The following is a 17,675-nucleotide window of genomic DNA, read 5'->3' on the forward strand; positions in this document are numbered from 1 at the left end:
ACGTGAATAGATTAATATAAAAGAAAGCACCAATTCTAAGGCAAAATCTTTGTCAACCTTGCTATTGTTGGATTGCTATTAACTACTAAATCAAGCCAGACTGGGTCAGTCTCTTGAAAACTCAAAATCCATAATATTTCTTTTAATTTTCAATAAAAAAAATTAAATCCTCATTAAAGTTTTTTATACTTCTCCTTCACCCTCAAGTACTTCAATTGTCGCAATTCTGGTTCCGATTGATGGAGTTCTCATTTCGTTCAGATTTAGAGAAAACTTCTCACATAAAAAAGTTTGGTTATAAAACTTTTCATTTCATGTTTTGAAAAGTTGGAAAGCATTTTTTTTCCATGTGATGTAAAAAAAATCCTGTTTGGTCAAAAATTTATAAATGGGAGTATGCGCTTTTATAATTAATACAAACTTTAAATGAGAATTTAAACCAATATTTATCTTAGTAATTATTATTTAAATCTCCCAACTAAACAAATTTAATTTATCTCATTACTTCTTATTTAAACCTCTGAACTTATCAAATTTATTTTTTCAATTTCTAAAATAATATTTTCAATTTTTCTTTTAAAAGGCAGTCGCCATTCGTTAAAAATTTAAAAGTAAAAACAATGTAATAAATAAATAAACAGGAAACTAATGCAACCTTAAAGAAACCCAATTGGTTTCCTAAAAAAAAAAAAAGGAAACAAAAACTAAACAGTCGATCCTAATAAACCAGCCTTTCCGACGAACGAATCCCCTTTTGAATCCTCCAGAACCCGGTAGTTCTTGCTCGTCTACTGCTGATTCATTTTGCCGTAACTCGTGTCAGAAACGGAGGCACCTCTTCCTAAGGGTTCACAAACTCCTCAAAACATTGATGCCTTTTTTGATCATCTTGAATCCGAGGTACCCCCTAACCCAATCACTTCATTTTATCGAAAACTAATTTTGTCCAAATTTTCGCTCAATAAATATTTCAGGCGTTAATAGCCCTTTATCAATTTTAAACAGATTCTCTTTATCTTACATCCAGCCTTCACTCTGTCACTTTATTCTTTCAACAATATCCTTCGATAGTCTTCTTCTGCCTCCATCACTGCCGATTGAGGAAATCCATTTTGCAGGTAAGTAACCTCTACTCTTTTAAGCCCTTACACTGCTAATGCATGTGCCACTTTATTCGCCATTCTTGAGGTATTTTTAAACAGGCATGCTTCGTAGCCTGAACTAAGTATTTTTTTGCTTAAGACAGGCACTGATTCTCGATTTATATATTTTTCCATATTGCACCTTTTTGATAACTGATAGCGCATTGCCTTCGATTTCAACTTTTCCTAATCCCAGATCCAACCTTAATTGAGTTGCCAGGATACAGGCAATCGCCTCTGTTGCAAAATCGGTTGGTATATGCTGATTTCGGCGCATGGCAAAGTTTAACACCCTCCCACTTGAATCTATGACCACTATCCCTGAGCATGACCTATTGCTTTGTTTGTGAAATGCAGCGTCAAAGGTAATTTTACGAACAATCCCCCTGTGATCTCCAACGCTCCCCCTCTATTCTTCGTGCAGGTAACTTTTTGTTTAACTCCTCTGGTTCCTGTATGTAACTTGTGATGAAACTGGATATTTTTTATTCATTTTGAAATATCCCCTCATGTAGGTATTTGTTCCTAGTTGTCCACAAAGACCAGAATTGTAAAGGTACAACATCCATTATTTAATATGTCCTGTATTTAATTCCGGCAGCTAATCTATGTCTTTCTCCTGTTATTCTTTGCAGCTAAACAATCCTGAAAGGCACGCTCAACATTTTCCACTTCGCTTGTACAATTAGGACACTTCGCAGATCCCACTATCCTCCTTTGGTATAGATTAAATTGAGTAGGCAGATTGCTATTAAAGACCCTCGAATTCATAATTTTTATTTTTGAAGGTAGATCTAGGGACCAGAGTTTTTTTTTGAAAAAAGTGTTGTAATCTTGTTGTTCATTGTTGAGAGTAGTTGAGTGTGTCTCTTGTATAAGTATTTTGTATCCACTCCTTACTGAGTATTCGCCAGAAGCCTCACCTCGCCATACCAGTCTATCTTTTTGTGGTGCATATAGAAAAGGGATACACAAAATCCTTTTAGCCTCTTCTTCATTAAAGGTAGTTTTTTAGTACCCCTTCTTTCCAACCATTAGTAGTTTGGTCAATTAAATCCAACACATAACGTATATGTTGATTGTTTTCTTATGTTTGAATTTTGAAATTTGCAACACTTGGCACCCACGCGTCTTCCCAAACCAAACTTAATTTCTTGATCTGATTTGCCAGCACAAACCTTTCTTTAGTAGCCTTTTCGTTGCCCATACACTTTTCCAGAGGTATATGAAGGTAAATTTCTCAACCTAGCATTTAAGAAATTTGTTTTTGGATAATATTTAGCCTTTACCGATCTTGCCAACATAGAATTTGGATAACAAATAAGACTCCAACCTTGTTTTATTAATAATGCCATATTAAATTTTGACAAGCATCGAAATCCTAAACCCTCATCTTCTTTTAATTTGTATAATATGTTTCGTTGGCACCAATGAATTCATCGCTTCCCCTGCTTCTTTTGCCACCAAAAATTTTCAATTATATGTCAGAATAAGAAACATGCCATTGAATAGGTCGGAATCTCTTGTCATTCAGTTCTTCAGGATTTGGAAAGCCCTTCAATTTTTTTATCCACCATATTAGGTAAACCTAAATATCTCTATCGGTCTTTAGAAATTCTGGCATTAAGGATAGATGACACCAAGTCCCTCATTTGCTCCGAAAAATTTGAGCTAAAAAAGCTAGTGATTTTTTGAAATTAATACACTGCACTGAACAAATTGCATATTCTTGTAAGATATTCTTTATTATGTGAGCCCCTCTCTTAGTCGCATCACCAAACAAAATATAATCATCAGCAAACAACATGTGAGAAATAGAAGGCCCTTACTTACCCTTGCTCTCTTTATTACTCCTCCTCAAATAGCTAATCTCATGAGAGAAGACAAGCCTTCGCTACAAATCAGCAACAAGGGCTCAACGGATCACCTTGGCATAAACCTTTTTTTAGTTTGAACCTCTCCCCCATCTCTCCATTTAGATATATCGAATAGGAAACCAAGCTAATACAATGCATTATAAGGTTCATGCATGCAATGCCAAAGCCCATTTTTAGCATCATTTGCTCGAAGAAAACCCACTCCACCCTATCATAGGCTTTACTCGTGTCAAGCTTTAATGCCAAACTTCTTTTCTCTCCCATTCTTTTCTTCTTGAAAGAATGCATAAGTTCATAGGCAAGAAGAACGTTCTCTGTAATCAATCTTCTTGGAACAAAAGCACTTTTGCTTCATCAATACATGCCTTTAGAACTTTTTGAAGATGATTTGCATCCGCTTTTGATATTATTTTGTACAAAACTGTGCACAGGCTAATTGACCTAAAATTATTAAGGTTTGTTGGATGCGCTATTTTTAGTATAAGCACGATACTTGTCATATTAAGAGCCTCTATTGAATTTCCATTATTCAAAATGTCAAGGCAGAACATTCTCACCTCCTCTTTTAACTTAAGATATGCCAATACCTGATGCTTTCGTTTGTTTCATTCCTTTTAAAGCAAAAATTAGCTCCTCTCTAGTGTAATTAGCAATTAGAACTCGATGAATACTTTCAGAAATACACCTTTCAACACCTGAATGAATATGGTCAAGATTACCAATCCCTTGTGATAATTTTTTTTTCAAAGTACCTTTTTGCTGAGTTAGCCAACTCTTTCAAATCTGTTATTAATTATCCATTATCATTTTCCAGTTCGTCAAAACGATTCATACATCTCCGATGATATGCAAAATTATGAAAAAAAGTCATATTTCTATCCTCTATTCTTAACCAGTTTGCCCTCACTTGTTGCTCCCAAAACCTCTCTTCTTTATCAATTTCCATATTCAATTACGGCTTTACCTCAAGAAATTCTACCATGTTTTCATTGTTTCGATCCAACTCGTCAAGTTCTGTCAAACGAGCAATTTATTTATTTGATAAACCTGTTCTTTTCTTCTTGGTCCTCTCCATCTATCTTTGTAAACTAACTCTCACAATGTGAAGTCTATTAATGATTCCACCTGAACTACACGTTCATAGTCGTTTTATTTCTTCTTCACATGAATCATCTATAACCCACCACGCCTCAAATCGGAACCCTCTCTTCTTTTTCCTCATCTCATCATGTTCTGTTTGAATAAACAATGGACAATGACCAAAAAAAGAATATGGAAAATGTCGAATTGAAAAATCTAAAAATAATGTCAAGCATTTAGGGTTTGCAACTCCTCTATCAAGCCTTTTTCTAATATTTGTCTCTGAAAATTCCCTCTTTCCCAATTAAAACAACGCCCTAAATAGCTCGTATCATCTAAATGGCATTCCTCTAACACCTCTCAAAACTCTATCATACACCCATCTTTTCTTGGTAATCCTCTTTCCTTCTCAAATGTGTACAATATTCATTGAAATCATCGCAGATCATCAATGGCAAATTGTGACAGCCCAAAATTGACCCTAGTCGGAAGGTGGTCTCGGGACCACAAAATCGAGGCATAAAAATAATTAAAAATTTATTTTGATGCCTATAATATGTGTGTGCTCATGTATGACATTTTATGATGATTGATTTAGTGTTATAAGGGTGAATTCCACAAGAAAGGACTTAGTAATGAACTTTGAAAGTATGATAGGAAATGTGTGATGACTAATTAAAGCATGCATGCAAAATAATGGACTTGCATGTCAAATTCCCCTTTTATAGGTGGTGGCGGCCATGACAAGGGAGGATGGGCTAAACATGTCATGAAACATGTTTTGTTGGTGCATTAGGGTGAAATAATAAACAAAGGTGTATGGGTGATAAAAAATGAAAAAAAATGTGTGTGAGTATGGTAATCCCCCCATTGCCGTGAGTTGTAGAGAAGGAAAAAAAATTTTGTTCATCCTTTCTTTGAGCCAAAACTAAGGAAGAAGGAGGATTTTTGCTTCATGCTTGGTTTGGAAGAGATCTAGAAGGAGATTTGGCTAAGTTTGCATCAAGATTAAGGTATGTATGAGGTTGTGTTAGGAGTTTCATGCATGTTTTGGTTGCTAACTTGATGTGCATGTTAGCCATGGCTCAAATCTTTGTTAAGCCATGGAAATGGTATTTGGCCAAAGTTGTTATGGTGATAAAGCCATTGCATGCTAAGTGTGAAGCTTGATGATGATGCATGCAATGATGGATTGTCTACTCTTGAGTAAGATTTTGAGCTTTCTTTTGTTTTATCATGATTGAAGTTGAAAAGGAGCATGATTGTCATATTCGCCATGATGCATTCATGAGCATGGTTCATGCTTCTTGCATGTTAGTTAAAATTTGTGTTTTGGATGGCTATGGACACCTTGAAATTGACCATGCTCATATATGTATATATATGTTTGCACATGATGTTTTGGTTATGAAGGAAGTGATGAATAAGTTTGTTTAAAGAAGAAGATGTTGAAGAATAATTGTGAAATTGTAAGCACATTCGCCTAGCACACATATGAGTGCTTGATGCTATATTGTAAGTTTTGAGCTACAATATGCAAAGCATTAACTAGTAAAATGCATGCTGTTTTGTGTGGTATTAAGTGCATAATTGGCCTCAACATGGACAAGTATATTCGGCCTTGGGTAGCCTATTGAAGGCCTTAGCTTTTCCTTGATGCTCGAATAAATTGTATTGAATTGCTTGATGTAGTATAAAATGTGCATGACCATTGTGTATTCAAGCTAAAGGGTGGCCATATGACCATTTAAATTCCTTGTCATATTCGCCATAAGCTAGCACAATGAGGTTTTGATAAATTGAATTTGTTTGAATTAGCTCAAGAGCTAAGAGGGCCACAATTGGACAAGGGAAGGAAAAGTGATCGAATAGCCGTAAAAGCCGTTCGACAACATCCGAGGTAAGTCCTCAAGAAGTGACCTTACTTGAATTATGTGGAATGAAATATGGATGTATTGATTATTGATTTATGTGTGTATGAGTATTGAATGATACCGGGCTAAGTCCGGAAGGCGATTATGTTAGTGATTATAATTGTGTTTGAGACTTAGTAACGAAAATAAATATGTATGTCCAATGATTATTGATGTATGTGTGCATGAGAAATTGATTGATATCCGGGCTAAGCCGAAGACAATTATGCTGGAAATTATAACGGGTTAAGACCGAAGGCAATTGTGCTAGTGGCTACATCCGGGCTAAGACCGAAGGCATTCGTATGCGAGTCATTCTATCCGGGCTAAGACCGAAGGCATTTGTGCAAATCGTGATATCCGGGTTAAGTCCGTAGGCCTTGGTGTGGGTTACCATAACGGGCTATGTCCCAAGGCGATTGATCGAGTAGCGACATCCGGTTAAACTCGAAGGTATGTGATTTGAAAATTATAAGCTTGCTGGAAAATTTCAGCTAATGCACTTGTGAAATTTCCCAATGACAAGGTAAGTGCGGTGTGTGCTTTGGCGCTAGGAGTAAGAGCGTGTGAATATCCGCTCCTATGATGGAACGAGTTATCGGCCTTAATGAAGCCGTTATTTGTGTATGAACATAAGAGTTGGGATGGTGAAGTAAGTATGATTATGTGAATTTGCATTAATGAAATGATGCATTTAACTATGTGAATGTATTGCTGTAATTAGAGTTGATTATATTCCTTGAGACTTACTAAGCATAAAAATGCTTACTCATTGCTTTGGCTCTCGTTTTCTAGATTTCGCTCGATAGCAATCGGATTCGGGATCGTTGAAGTCGAAGTCATCCACACTATCAAGCCCCCATTTTGGTATAAATTCTTGGTTGAACTTGAAATGGCATGTATAGGACTACCCTTGTTGGTTTAAATATGTTATGATGTATATGTGTACGGCCATGCGAAAATGGCTCGTAATAGTGAAGTATCAACTTAAACTATTTGCGGTTTGTATATATATATATGGTGTCATGATGTGACTATGAATTGGAAATGGGAATGTTGGTCACATGATCAGCCATTGGCATGGTTAAAATGATCATATGTGGACCTATGTAAGGCAAGACTAGTTGGTTCATGGAGACTACAAAATAGGTAAGACCTACCTTAAAACAGATGCTGCCAGCTGCAGTAACGTGAATGTGAAAAATCACCAAAATTTGTAAGAATGGTATTAAATAGTGAATCAGCTATGTAAATGAACATTGATGAGTCTATTTTCATATGGAAGAAACGAAATGGTCATAGGAGTTACATGTTAAGAGATATTAAAGCTATTGTGAGACAGGGCCAGAACGGTTTCTGGGTTCCCTGTCGCAACTTTAAAAATTTACTATAAATTATCCAGAAAGAATTAGGAGACATACCTTATATGTAAAGATTCCATTTTGAGTCTAGTTTCATTAGAAACAAACGGCACCAGCATTAAAGCCCTGTACAGAGAGATATTAAAGTTATACGGCGCGAAGGTCAGAGCAGTCAATCCCTGTAACATGGGTGAATTTAACTAATAAACTGTACCAATTGGCCCGACCAAAAATTCTAGAAATAAATCCATGGATGGATATATGAGTCTAAATTCAGGGAAAATTTACGAAACCAGTTTCCGAGTTTTGAAACTCGAGATATGATTTTTAAGGCGACAGTGACGCAGTTTTTCCAGCCTGACTGGAAATGTCCAATGGATGGGCAAAACAAGTGAACTTGGCTTGCTAACCCCTCGTGTCCGACACCGGCGATGGTCTCGGGTTCGGGGTGTTACACAAATCCTGATTACTCCCTAACATTTTTAACAAGTTCTAGCCTCCTGCCCTAGCCCAAGCTTTCGAGGCTCCATAAAACCCCATTATCTGCCACTTTGGCCCCTCCTCATCCTTTTGAATTTCCATATTAATATGATTGATAGAGTAACTCCTTAAATTTACCAGACTTCTTCCATTCCATCCAAGACTCAGTCTTTCTCAAGAATCAACATTAGAAACATCGATACCATTCTGAAAATGACATCGCCTTTGAAGTTTTTCCATTGGAGTAGCATTTAATTTAGTCTCCATAAAAGAGACTACATGAGAATGATGTAACTTCAGCATATGCTGAAAATCCCTCACAACCCATGGACTCCCCAATCCACGGACATTCCAACTTAATATTTTCATTGCGACTTGTTGGCTTGCCTATTGGCAGCCGTTGATATTTTTTTTGTTACAAATCTCCTCAAATCTTTCTGCCAACTCTAAAAGAATTGTGCGAATAGAGTTTTTGGAATTTTTTTCCCCACATAAGCCTCCTCTTTCCATCACTGGTCTCAACGGGTCTTTCCTCCAAATCTTATTGCATATAAAATCAACCGGACCCACTTGAGAGACCCCTTCCATTTGTATCATCCAAGCTTTATGTCCCTTCCAAATTGAATCCCAAGATAGGGTTTATCCCTTGTTGTGTATCTACCTTTATCCCCTCGCTAAAATTTCTCCCTAAATTTTGCACCCCAGTTTTTACATGCAAAAATTTTCCATTATCATTGTCCCTTAGCCAAACACTTGTGATAATGGTTGCCCTCATTCATTGTGCTTTCAATGACAGATCCCACCCAAACTCCATCTCCTTTAGGCCATGAGTGATTCTGATTTGACAAAAGCTGTCCCCGTGACTCAAACATCCACACAGGAAACAAAACAATGTCAAGTTTTCGTGACAGAATGTTGTATAGTCAAAATTGGACTAAGAAATTATAAGCTTCTTCCTTCTTTTTAAAGGTTTTCATACATCCAACTAAACCCAGATACGCAAATAATTTCTAACACCCCTGCTTAACTGTTTAGTGTCATATTCTAGGAACTTTCCAACAAAATCTCCAAATTGCTTTGCCATATTCTCTAAAAATAAATTTGTGGGTTATCGTGCACCTGAACCCAAAAATTCGAAAACACCAAAGGGAACTAGTTCTAGATCCTCTTCCTTTCTTAGTCGATGAAGTAGTAAGAGATGAGTATTAAAAGTCCATGGGGTATCGCTCAACACCTGTTCCACATCTACTTTGTAACACCCCATACCCGTAACCCATGTCGGAGCAGAATACGAGGCATTACTTAACTCGATCTCATGCACACAATTTTTCACAAGTCACCTAGACTAGGTCCAATTTAAAACTTTTTCAATTTCTACTTTAAGCTTATTCTCATGGGCTTACGATCCCCAAATCGACCATAGGAAACTATCCGGGATCAACTCGGGCCTTTGATCCAACTATAGAAAATTGACACTTGACAGAGGGGAACACGCTGTGTGGCCTTTTTCAACATGGGCGTGCTGATGACCCGTATGGCTCACACGGCCTAAGCAATACAGGGACACCCCCATGTCCTCCACCTGTGTGGAATTAATTTTAATTGCACACCTACAGGGGTTTTCACACGGCCTGGCACACCCCCGTGTCCCTATGCTGTGTGCTTCACACGGCCTTGACCCGTGTTTAAAAACATGGACATTCTGTTTCTGACATTAGCATCCCCAAAATGTCACACGGCCAAAGCACACGCCCTTGTGTTAGGCCGTGTCCCTCACATGGCTGAGACACACAGTCGTGTCTCTGCCCGTGTATTTACTACCATGCTTACTGACTTGAAATTTTTACTTGCAGGGGACACACGGCCGGACCACACATCCTAGGGCAAATCGTGTTCACACACGGCCTAAACACACGGGCGTGTGTCTACCCGTGTGGACAATATAAGTCTATTTACCAAGCCTCTTTGCCACCCTTACCTACACAACATACACATTAACAATCAAAGCCAATACAAGGCTATCTCAAGCAACCAAATCAACCACAATGAACAGCATTCCATGGGTGCATTATACTCATCTATGAAATTAACATCTTTGCATACAAATCAAAATGAATGATTACCATCATTTGAGGCTTAATACAAAATTAAGGGTTTTCAACCCAAGCCAACACATTTGGCCAATTCTCAATAACACAAAAAATAGTAAAGTCTAAGCCCTATACATGCCATATTCAAAAATATAGATTAAACTATACCGAGTGCTTTAATTGATAGCGTGATCGATATCTCTGACTTTCATTGATCCTTGAGCTAGATAGGAGGAACTATAAGAAAATGGAAAGGAGAGAGAGTAAGCATAAAGCTTAGTAAGTTGCACATAAATAAATATACAACATAATTTTACCATTCATCAACAAGTATCATAATGCACAAGTGGCAACAACAAAACTTACTCATCAATATTCAATACACCTCATATAACATATATTGAGCTCACATTTCATACATATCATATAGGTACCTGTGCCACTCACAACACAGTTAAAATTTTTCCTTTTTCACTTGATATCATAATTTCTCCATTGAACCATTTGGAACATTATCAGATATTTCCATAGCCTCAAACGTGGCGTAAGGTGCTGATGCCATGTCCCAGACATGGTCTTACACTAGCTTATATCTTATGTCGGTGCCATGTCCCAGACATGGTCTTACACTGACTATCATCTCATAGCCGATGCATGTCCCAGACATGTCTTACACTAGCTTACGTCTCGAGGCCAATACATGTCCCAGACATATTTTACAGTAGCACTCGTCTCGATGCTGATGCCATGTCCCAGACATAGTCTTACATTGACTCTCATAATGTGGTTGATACATGTCCCAGATGTAACAGCCCGATTTAGACCCTAATCAGAACTGTGGTTTCGAGACCACGAATTCGAGTCGAAAAAATATTTTAAAAATATTTTCTGTGTTTATTTAGTGTGAATTTATATCTGCAAAATTTTCGTGATTTAATTTTGTCGTTTAGGTGTCTGATTAAATAAAAAGACTTAACCGCGTAAAATGAAAATTCAATGGTTATTTCTAAAAGGGGTTGAATTGTTAGTGGCTTTTTAAATTGAAGCCTTAAAATGGTAAATAGGCCATAATTAACGTTGGTGGACGGTAGTGGCCATAGTTTATAATAGTTATATGTTATAATAATAAGGTTATATAGGTAATTTAGTTAATAAACTTATATTTAATAAAACCAAAGTTAAAAACACATGTTATTTCATTTGTTCATCCACCGGAACTTAAGAAAAGAAAAAAAGAAAGAATAAAAGCTAGAGCTCAGGCTATTTGGAGCTCAATCAAGGTTCGTTTTCTTGTTAGTTTTTGATAATTTCTACGTTTTTAAGATCGTTGCTTAGTAATCTTCAAAACCCAAGCTTTGATTTTTGATTTTGATGAATATTTTAAGTTGTACCATTGTTGATAGCTTGTGATTTTTGTTGTTTGACGATGAAAAATGAAAGATATATTTTAGATTAACATATTTTGTATTGGAGTTTTTGATGATTTTGAGTAATTAGGACTTAATTGCAAAAATAATAATTTGAGGGACTAAAATGTGAAATTGATTAAATATATGTTTGGCCAAACATGAGTGTTTTGAAATTTTGTGTATTTTGTGTTTTGTGTAATAGGGACTAAATTGTAAAAATTGTAAATGTCAAGGGTAAAATGCTAATTTATCTATTTATGTGTTTTTGCACTAAATTGAAGGAAAATATGTTTGAATAAGCTTAATTTGAATTTGTTTAGATCAAGAACCAAAGAAATTGAATTTGGACCGGGGAAAAATAAAAGTTGTCGACTAGCAGCCCTGTCCTGTTTCAGGACGTCCGAGGTAAGTTTATAAGCAAATAGACGTGTTAAATTGTAGTTAAATGTAAATATTATATACTATTTTGTAATGTAAAAATAAACATAAGCTATAGCCGAATATACTTAAGCTTGATTATCACATTTCCGAATTGGTTTCGACCGAGTTACGACGTCCGAAAGTCCCGTATGAACCTTAGGAATAGTTAGGATACTTATGTCATGACATAGGATTCTGATATGTGTGTGCGAGTAAGACCATGGCATCGATATGTGACTTCAATATGTGTTTATGAGTAAGACCCTGTTTGGGACAGCGGCATCGATTTGTGGCTACATGTAAGACCACGTCTGGGACGTTGGCAGTGTATGACTTATGTGATTATCTGAGTCTCCTATCTAATTCTGAATGGTTCATCAGGCAAAGATAAGTCGAGTTCGAGTATGTAAATCGAGCTAAATGGTCAGGTATGAGTTAGTTCGATATTTATTAAAAACAAGGTAAGTGTATTCGGCCTATTGCACTTTATTGTATGAGTTTTAATTTTATATATGTGTGCTTATGAGTATTCGGTCAAATGATTAACAAATGTACATGAGATTATATTTCGAACCATGAGTTTGTATATTTATGAGTATGTGAGTTTGGTGCCTAATGAATGTTCGGCCTTGAAGGTTAAATAATGACTTGTTAATGTTGGCTATATAAGCATGTGTTATAAAGTGATAATATAATTGTTTACAAGTGCATATAATTATATGTATGTAACACGAATACACAAATGTTTGGATTTAAAAGTGAATTGATGTAATAATCTTGTCTAATATAGTTAAGTTGAATAAGTTATTGAGTTGTTTGTTTGCTTATGACTTACTAAGCTTTGATAGCTTACTCTCTATGTGATGTTTACTTTGTTTTATAGATTTTGAAGTCAAGCTACAAGCTTGGAAACTATCAGCCAAGCTCATCACACTATCTAATGTTTTGGTACCTTATTTGCTAAACTTAAATTATGGCATGTATAGGTTGGTTATGTTTTGAAAGGTTGGATTCATGGTGAGATTACATGGTATGCCTATATCCATTGTTTCAGATAAAGATCTGAGGTTTACATCGCAATTTTGGAAGAAACTGCAAGATGCACTAGGTACGAAATTACATTTCAGTACTGCTTTCCATCCGCAAACAGATGGCCAGTCTGAGCGAATCATTTAGATACTTAAGATATGTTGAGATGTTGCATTCTCGAGTTTAAAGGTACGTGGGAACGATATCTACCTCTAATTGAATTTGCATATAATAACAGTAATCAATCGAATATCAAAATGGCACCTTATGAGGCTTTGTATGGTCAAAAATGTCGTACGCCATATTGGACTGAAGTCAGTGAAAATAAGATTCATGGGGTTGACTTGATCAGAGAAACTGAACAGAAAGTGAATGTGATCAGTGAAAGTTTGAAAGCAGCGTCAGATCATCAGAAATCTTATGCGGAATTGAAACGTAAAGATATAGAGTTTCAGATCGAAGACAAAGTCTTCTTGAAAGTCTCACCGTGGAAGAAAATACTTAGATTCGGTCGTAAAGGAAAATTGAGTTCGATATTTATTGGGTCGTATGAGGTTATAGAGCGCATCGGGCAGGTTGCTTACAGACTATTGTTGCCACCTGAGTTAGAAAAGATCCACAATGTATTCCATGTTTCGATGCTTTAGAGGTATCGATCTTATCCTTCTCATGTTATTAGTCCGTCTGAGATTGAAATTCAGTCTGATATGACCTACGAAGAAGAACTGATTCGTATTTTGACTCGAGAGGTTAAAGAGTTGCGAAATAAGAAGATTCCTTTAGTTAAAGTATTGTGGCATAAGCATGGAGTTGAGGAAGCAACATGGGAGCTAGATGATACTATGAGAGAATGTTATTCGAACCTATTCATTGATAAGATTTTCGGGGACGATTCGAACCTATTCACCGGTAAGATTTTCGGGGACGAAAATCCCTAAGGGGGAGAGTTGTAACAACCCGATTTAGACCCTAATCAGAATGGTGGTTTCGAGACCACGAATCTGAGTCAGAAAAATATTTTAAAAATATTTTATGTTTATTTAGTGTGAATTTATATCTGCGAAATTTTCGTGATTTAATTTTGTCGTTTATGTGTCCGATTAAATAAAAGGACTTAATCACGTAAAATGAAAATTCAGTGGTTATTTCTAAAAGGGGTTGAATTGTTAGTGGCTTTTTAAATTGAAGCCTTAAAATGGTAAATAGGCCATAATTAATGTTGGTGGACGGTAGTGGCCATAGTTTATAATAGTTATATTGTAACACCCCGAACCTGAGACCGTCGCCAGAGTCGAACACGAGGTGTTAACAGACTTCAAACCACTTATTGAGAGTTTCCCAGACAAGCTGCCAATCTGTGTACTAGTCGCTCCAAAAATCATAACTTGAGTTTAACAACTCAAAAATCAGTTTCGTAACTTTTCCCTGAAACTAGACTCATATGTCCATCTACAGATTTTTTTCTAGAATTTTTGGTCGAGCCAATTAGTACAGTTTATTAGTTAAAGTCTCCCCTGTTGCAGGGATCAAATACACTGACCTTCGTGCGTTACGAATTGGATATCTCCCTGTACAGGGCTTCAATACTGATGCCGTTTGTTTCTGTAGAAACTAGACTCAGAGAGGAATCTACACATATATGGCATGACTCCTAATTATCTCTGGTTAATTTACAATGATTTTCCAAAGTCGGAACAGGGGATCCAGAAACTGTTCTGGCCCTGTTTCACAAGAACTTTAATTATCTCTGTTAACTTATAACTCATGTGACCATTTCGTTTCTTCCATATGAAAATAGATTCATCAAGGTTCATTTACATAATTTATTTACTATTTAATACCATTCCTACTATTTTTAGTGATTTTTTACATCCACATCACTGCTGCTGTCAGCATCTGCCTTATTAGTAGGCTTTACCTATTTCACACTTTCCATGATTCAATTGGCCCTTTTTACATACATAGCACAAAGTGTGATCATGATTAACCATTCCAATGGCTAATCGTTTCAAAAACAATTCCATACCTCATAGTGATCAACATACAAACGATTATAGTACTATGCTAAAAACGTATATAAGCCATTTTCGCATGGCTATCCAAGTTTACACAAACCGGAAGGTACATGACCTTCAACAAAAGGGTAGTCCTATACATGCCATTTCAAAGTTCAACAAAAATTTGTACCAAAATGGGGACTTCGATAGTGTGGATGACTTCGACTTCTTTGATCCCGAATCCGACAGCTAACGAGCGAAACCTATAAAACAGAGAGCCCAAGCAACGGGGTAAGCATTTTAATGCTTAGTAAGTCTCAAGCAATGAAATCAGCTTTGACTAAAGTATTTTATTCACATGGCTAATAAATCACTTTACTAATACACATTCCCATAATCATACTTATTTCACATTACCGACCCTTATGTTCATACACAAAAGAACAACTTAGCCCAAGGCCGGTAGCTCGTTTATCAACTGAGCGCATACTTACTTGTAAGGATTCAACTAATTCAAGCATATACAAACATACCTCATTGCTGGAATTTTCACAAGTGTATAAACTGAAATTTTACAGCAAGATTGCTCACTTCGAATCACGTACCTTCGGATTTAACCGGATATAGTGACTCGCTCGATTGTCTTGGGACCTAGCCGGTTATAGTGATTCAGACGATTGCCTTGGTCTTAACCCGGATTTGGTAACTTGCACAAAGGCCTTGGTCTTAGCCGGATATATCAACTTCAGACGAATGCCTTGGTCTTAGCCGGATGTAATTACTAGCATAATTGCCTTCGGGACTTAGCCGGATATCATTCCAATGTTCATTTACACATATAACAATAATCAAGACACGTCCATAATTCATTTTCGTTACTAAGGCTCTAACACAAAATATTTATCAACCTTTACTATTTCGGCTCAATAGCCACACACACAAGGAGCATGATTTCAATATAATTCAAGTAGGGTCATTACTCAAGACTTACCTCGGATGTTGTCGAGCGATTTACTGGCTATTCAACTACTTTTTCCTTCCCTTTATCGGATTTAGCTCCCTTTGCTCTTGAGCTAATTCACACAAATTTAACTTATTAAAATCTCATTATGATAGCTTGTGGCGAATATGACAAGGAGTTTAAATGGTCATATGGCCATCCTTTAGCTCAAATACACAATGGTCATGCACATTTTTAAATCACAACAAGCAATTCAATACCATTCGTTCAAACATCAAGGTGAAGCTCAAGGTACTTAGCCCTTATATACATTAGACATTAGGGTCACTTGTGTTCAAAATCACGTATCGAATTCAACACATTAGTTAGTACTCTCCTTAGCCGAATTTTCAAGCCAAGAATAGGCATCAATATGCTTGCCTCTAACCGAATGCATGCACACCAATTTCCCCTCATGTGGCCAAATATACATGTCCAATTTGAGGCCAATTATACACTTAATACCACACAAAAACAGCATACATTTTACTACTAACGCATTACATATCGTAACTCATTGCACATCTCTCATTTACTTCATAATCGAGACATCATCACAAGCAAATATACACCTTGAAATAGCATATATGTCATACCAATACATCGTAAAGTAACATATATACATATATATATGCTAGAGCCAATTCTCAAGTGGCTTATATCCAAATATATACACATATCCAAAGCTTAAATCTTACTTACCATGCAACATGCATGAATCATACTTATGGATATAACATGGCCGAATACCACAACACTATACCATTTCAATTTGGTCATGGTAAATCAAAGAACTTAGTATCTCATTCAAAAAAAATGCTAAAAGAAAATCTAAGAATCCTCAATCCTCCATCACATGTATCATTATCAAGCTTGATATTTAGCATGCAATGGCATTAACACCATATTTACTTTGGCCGAATTTCATTCCCATGACATAACAAAGATTTGAACCATGGGCTAACAAGAACATCAAGCTAGCAACTAAAACATGCATGAATCTCATGGCACAACCTCAAACATACCTTAATCTTGATGCAAGTATAGCCAACCTCTTCCTAATCCTCTTCCAAACCAAGTATGAAGCAAAACTCCTTTCTTATCCTTAGTATTTTCGGCCAACAAGAGAGTGAAAATAGATGAACAAATTTTTTTCTTTCTTTCTTTAGGACATTCGGCCAAGAGCTATGGAGAAAGATGGACACTTTTTTTTTTGTTTCTCATCCTACTAACATTAATTTTTTATTCCATACTCCTTATTTTATTCATTCCAACATAACCCACTTACCAAACATGTTTCATGACATGATTTTTGCCCATAATTCCTTGTCATGGCCGGCCACTAGCTATTGGGGGGGAATTTGACATGCAAGTCCATTGTTTTGCATGCATGCTTTAATTAGTCATCACACATTTCCCCATCATACTTTCAAAGTTTACTACTAGGTCCTTTCTAGTGAAATTCACATTTATAACTCTAAATCAAAGCATAAAAAATGTCACACATGAGTTAACACATTATAGGCAATAAAATAAATATTAAATTATTTTATGCCTCGGTTTTGTGGTCCCGAAACCACATTTCGACTAGGGTCGTTTTAAGGCTGTCACATATATGTTATAATAATAAGGTTATATAGGTAATTTAGTTAACAAACTTATATTTAATAAAACCAAAGTTAAAAACACATGTTATTTAATTTGTTCATCCACCGAAACTTAAGAAAATAAAAAAATAATAATAAAAGCTGGGGCTCGGCCTATTTAGAGCTCAATCAAGGTTCGTTTTCTTGTCAGTTTTTGATAATTTCTACGTTTTTGAGATCGTTGCTTAGTAATCTTCAAAACCCAAGCTTTGATTTTTGATTTTGATGAAT

At 36.2% G+C, this 17,675-nt stretch overlaps 1 protein-coding gene across 8 annotated transcripts; it reads left to right on the forward strand.

Annotated features, from left to right (window-relative positions):
• The first annotated feature begins 641 nt into the window (after positions 1-641).
• Positions 642-2,144, forward strand: LOC108456129 (uncharacterized). 8 transcript variants are annotated; one of them, XR_008280161.1, is made up of 6 exons: positions 642-900; positions 1,006-1,118; positions 1,363-1,393; positions 1,500-1,566; positions 1,658-1,698; positions 1,778-2,144. XR_008280161.1 is itself a non-coding variant. In XM_017754725.2 (6 exons), the coding sequence occupies exons 1-5, from the start codon at positions 872-874 to the stop codon at positions 1,694-1,696; spliced, it is 303 nt and encodes a 100-aa protein (XP_017610214.1). In that variant the 5' UTR covers positions 642-871; the 3' UTR covers positions 1,697-1,698; positions 1,778-2,144. The 8 variants fall into 8 exon arrangements, 1 of the variants encoding a protein (XP_017610214.1); XM_017754725.2 differs by having other exon boundaries at positions 1,339-1,393; XR_008280158.1 differs by having other exon boundaries at positions 1,363-1,566.
• The last annotated feature ends 15,531 nt before the right edge of the window (positions 2,145-17,675 follow it).

The sequence above is a fragment of the Gossypium arboreum genome, chromosome 3, assembly GCF_025698485.1.
Source record: "Gossypium arboreum isolate Shixiya-1 chromosome 3, ASM2569848v2, whole genome shotgun sequence".
Lineage (NCBI taxonomy): Eukaryota > Viridiplantae > Streptophyta > Magnoliopsida > Malvales > Malvaceae > Gossypium > Gossypium arboreum.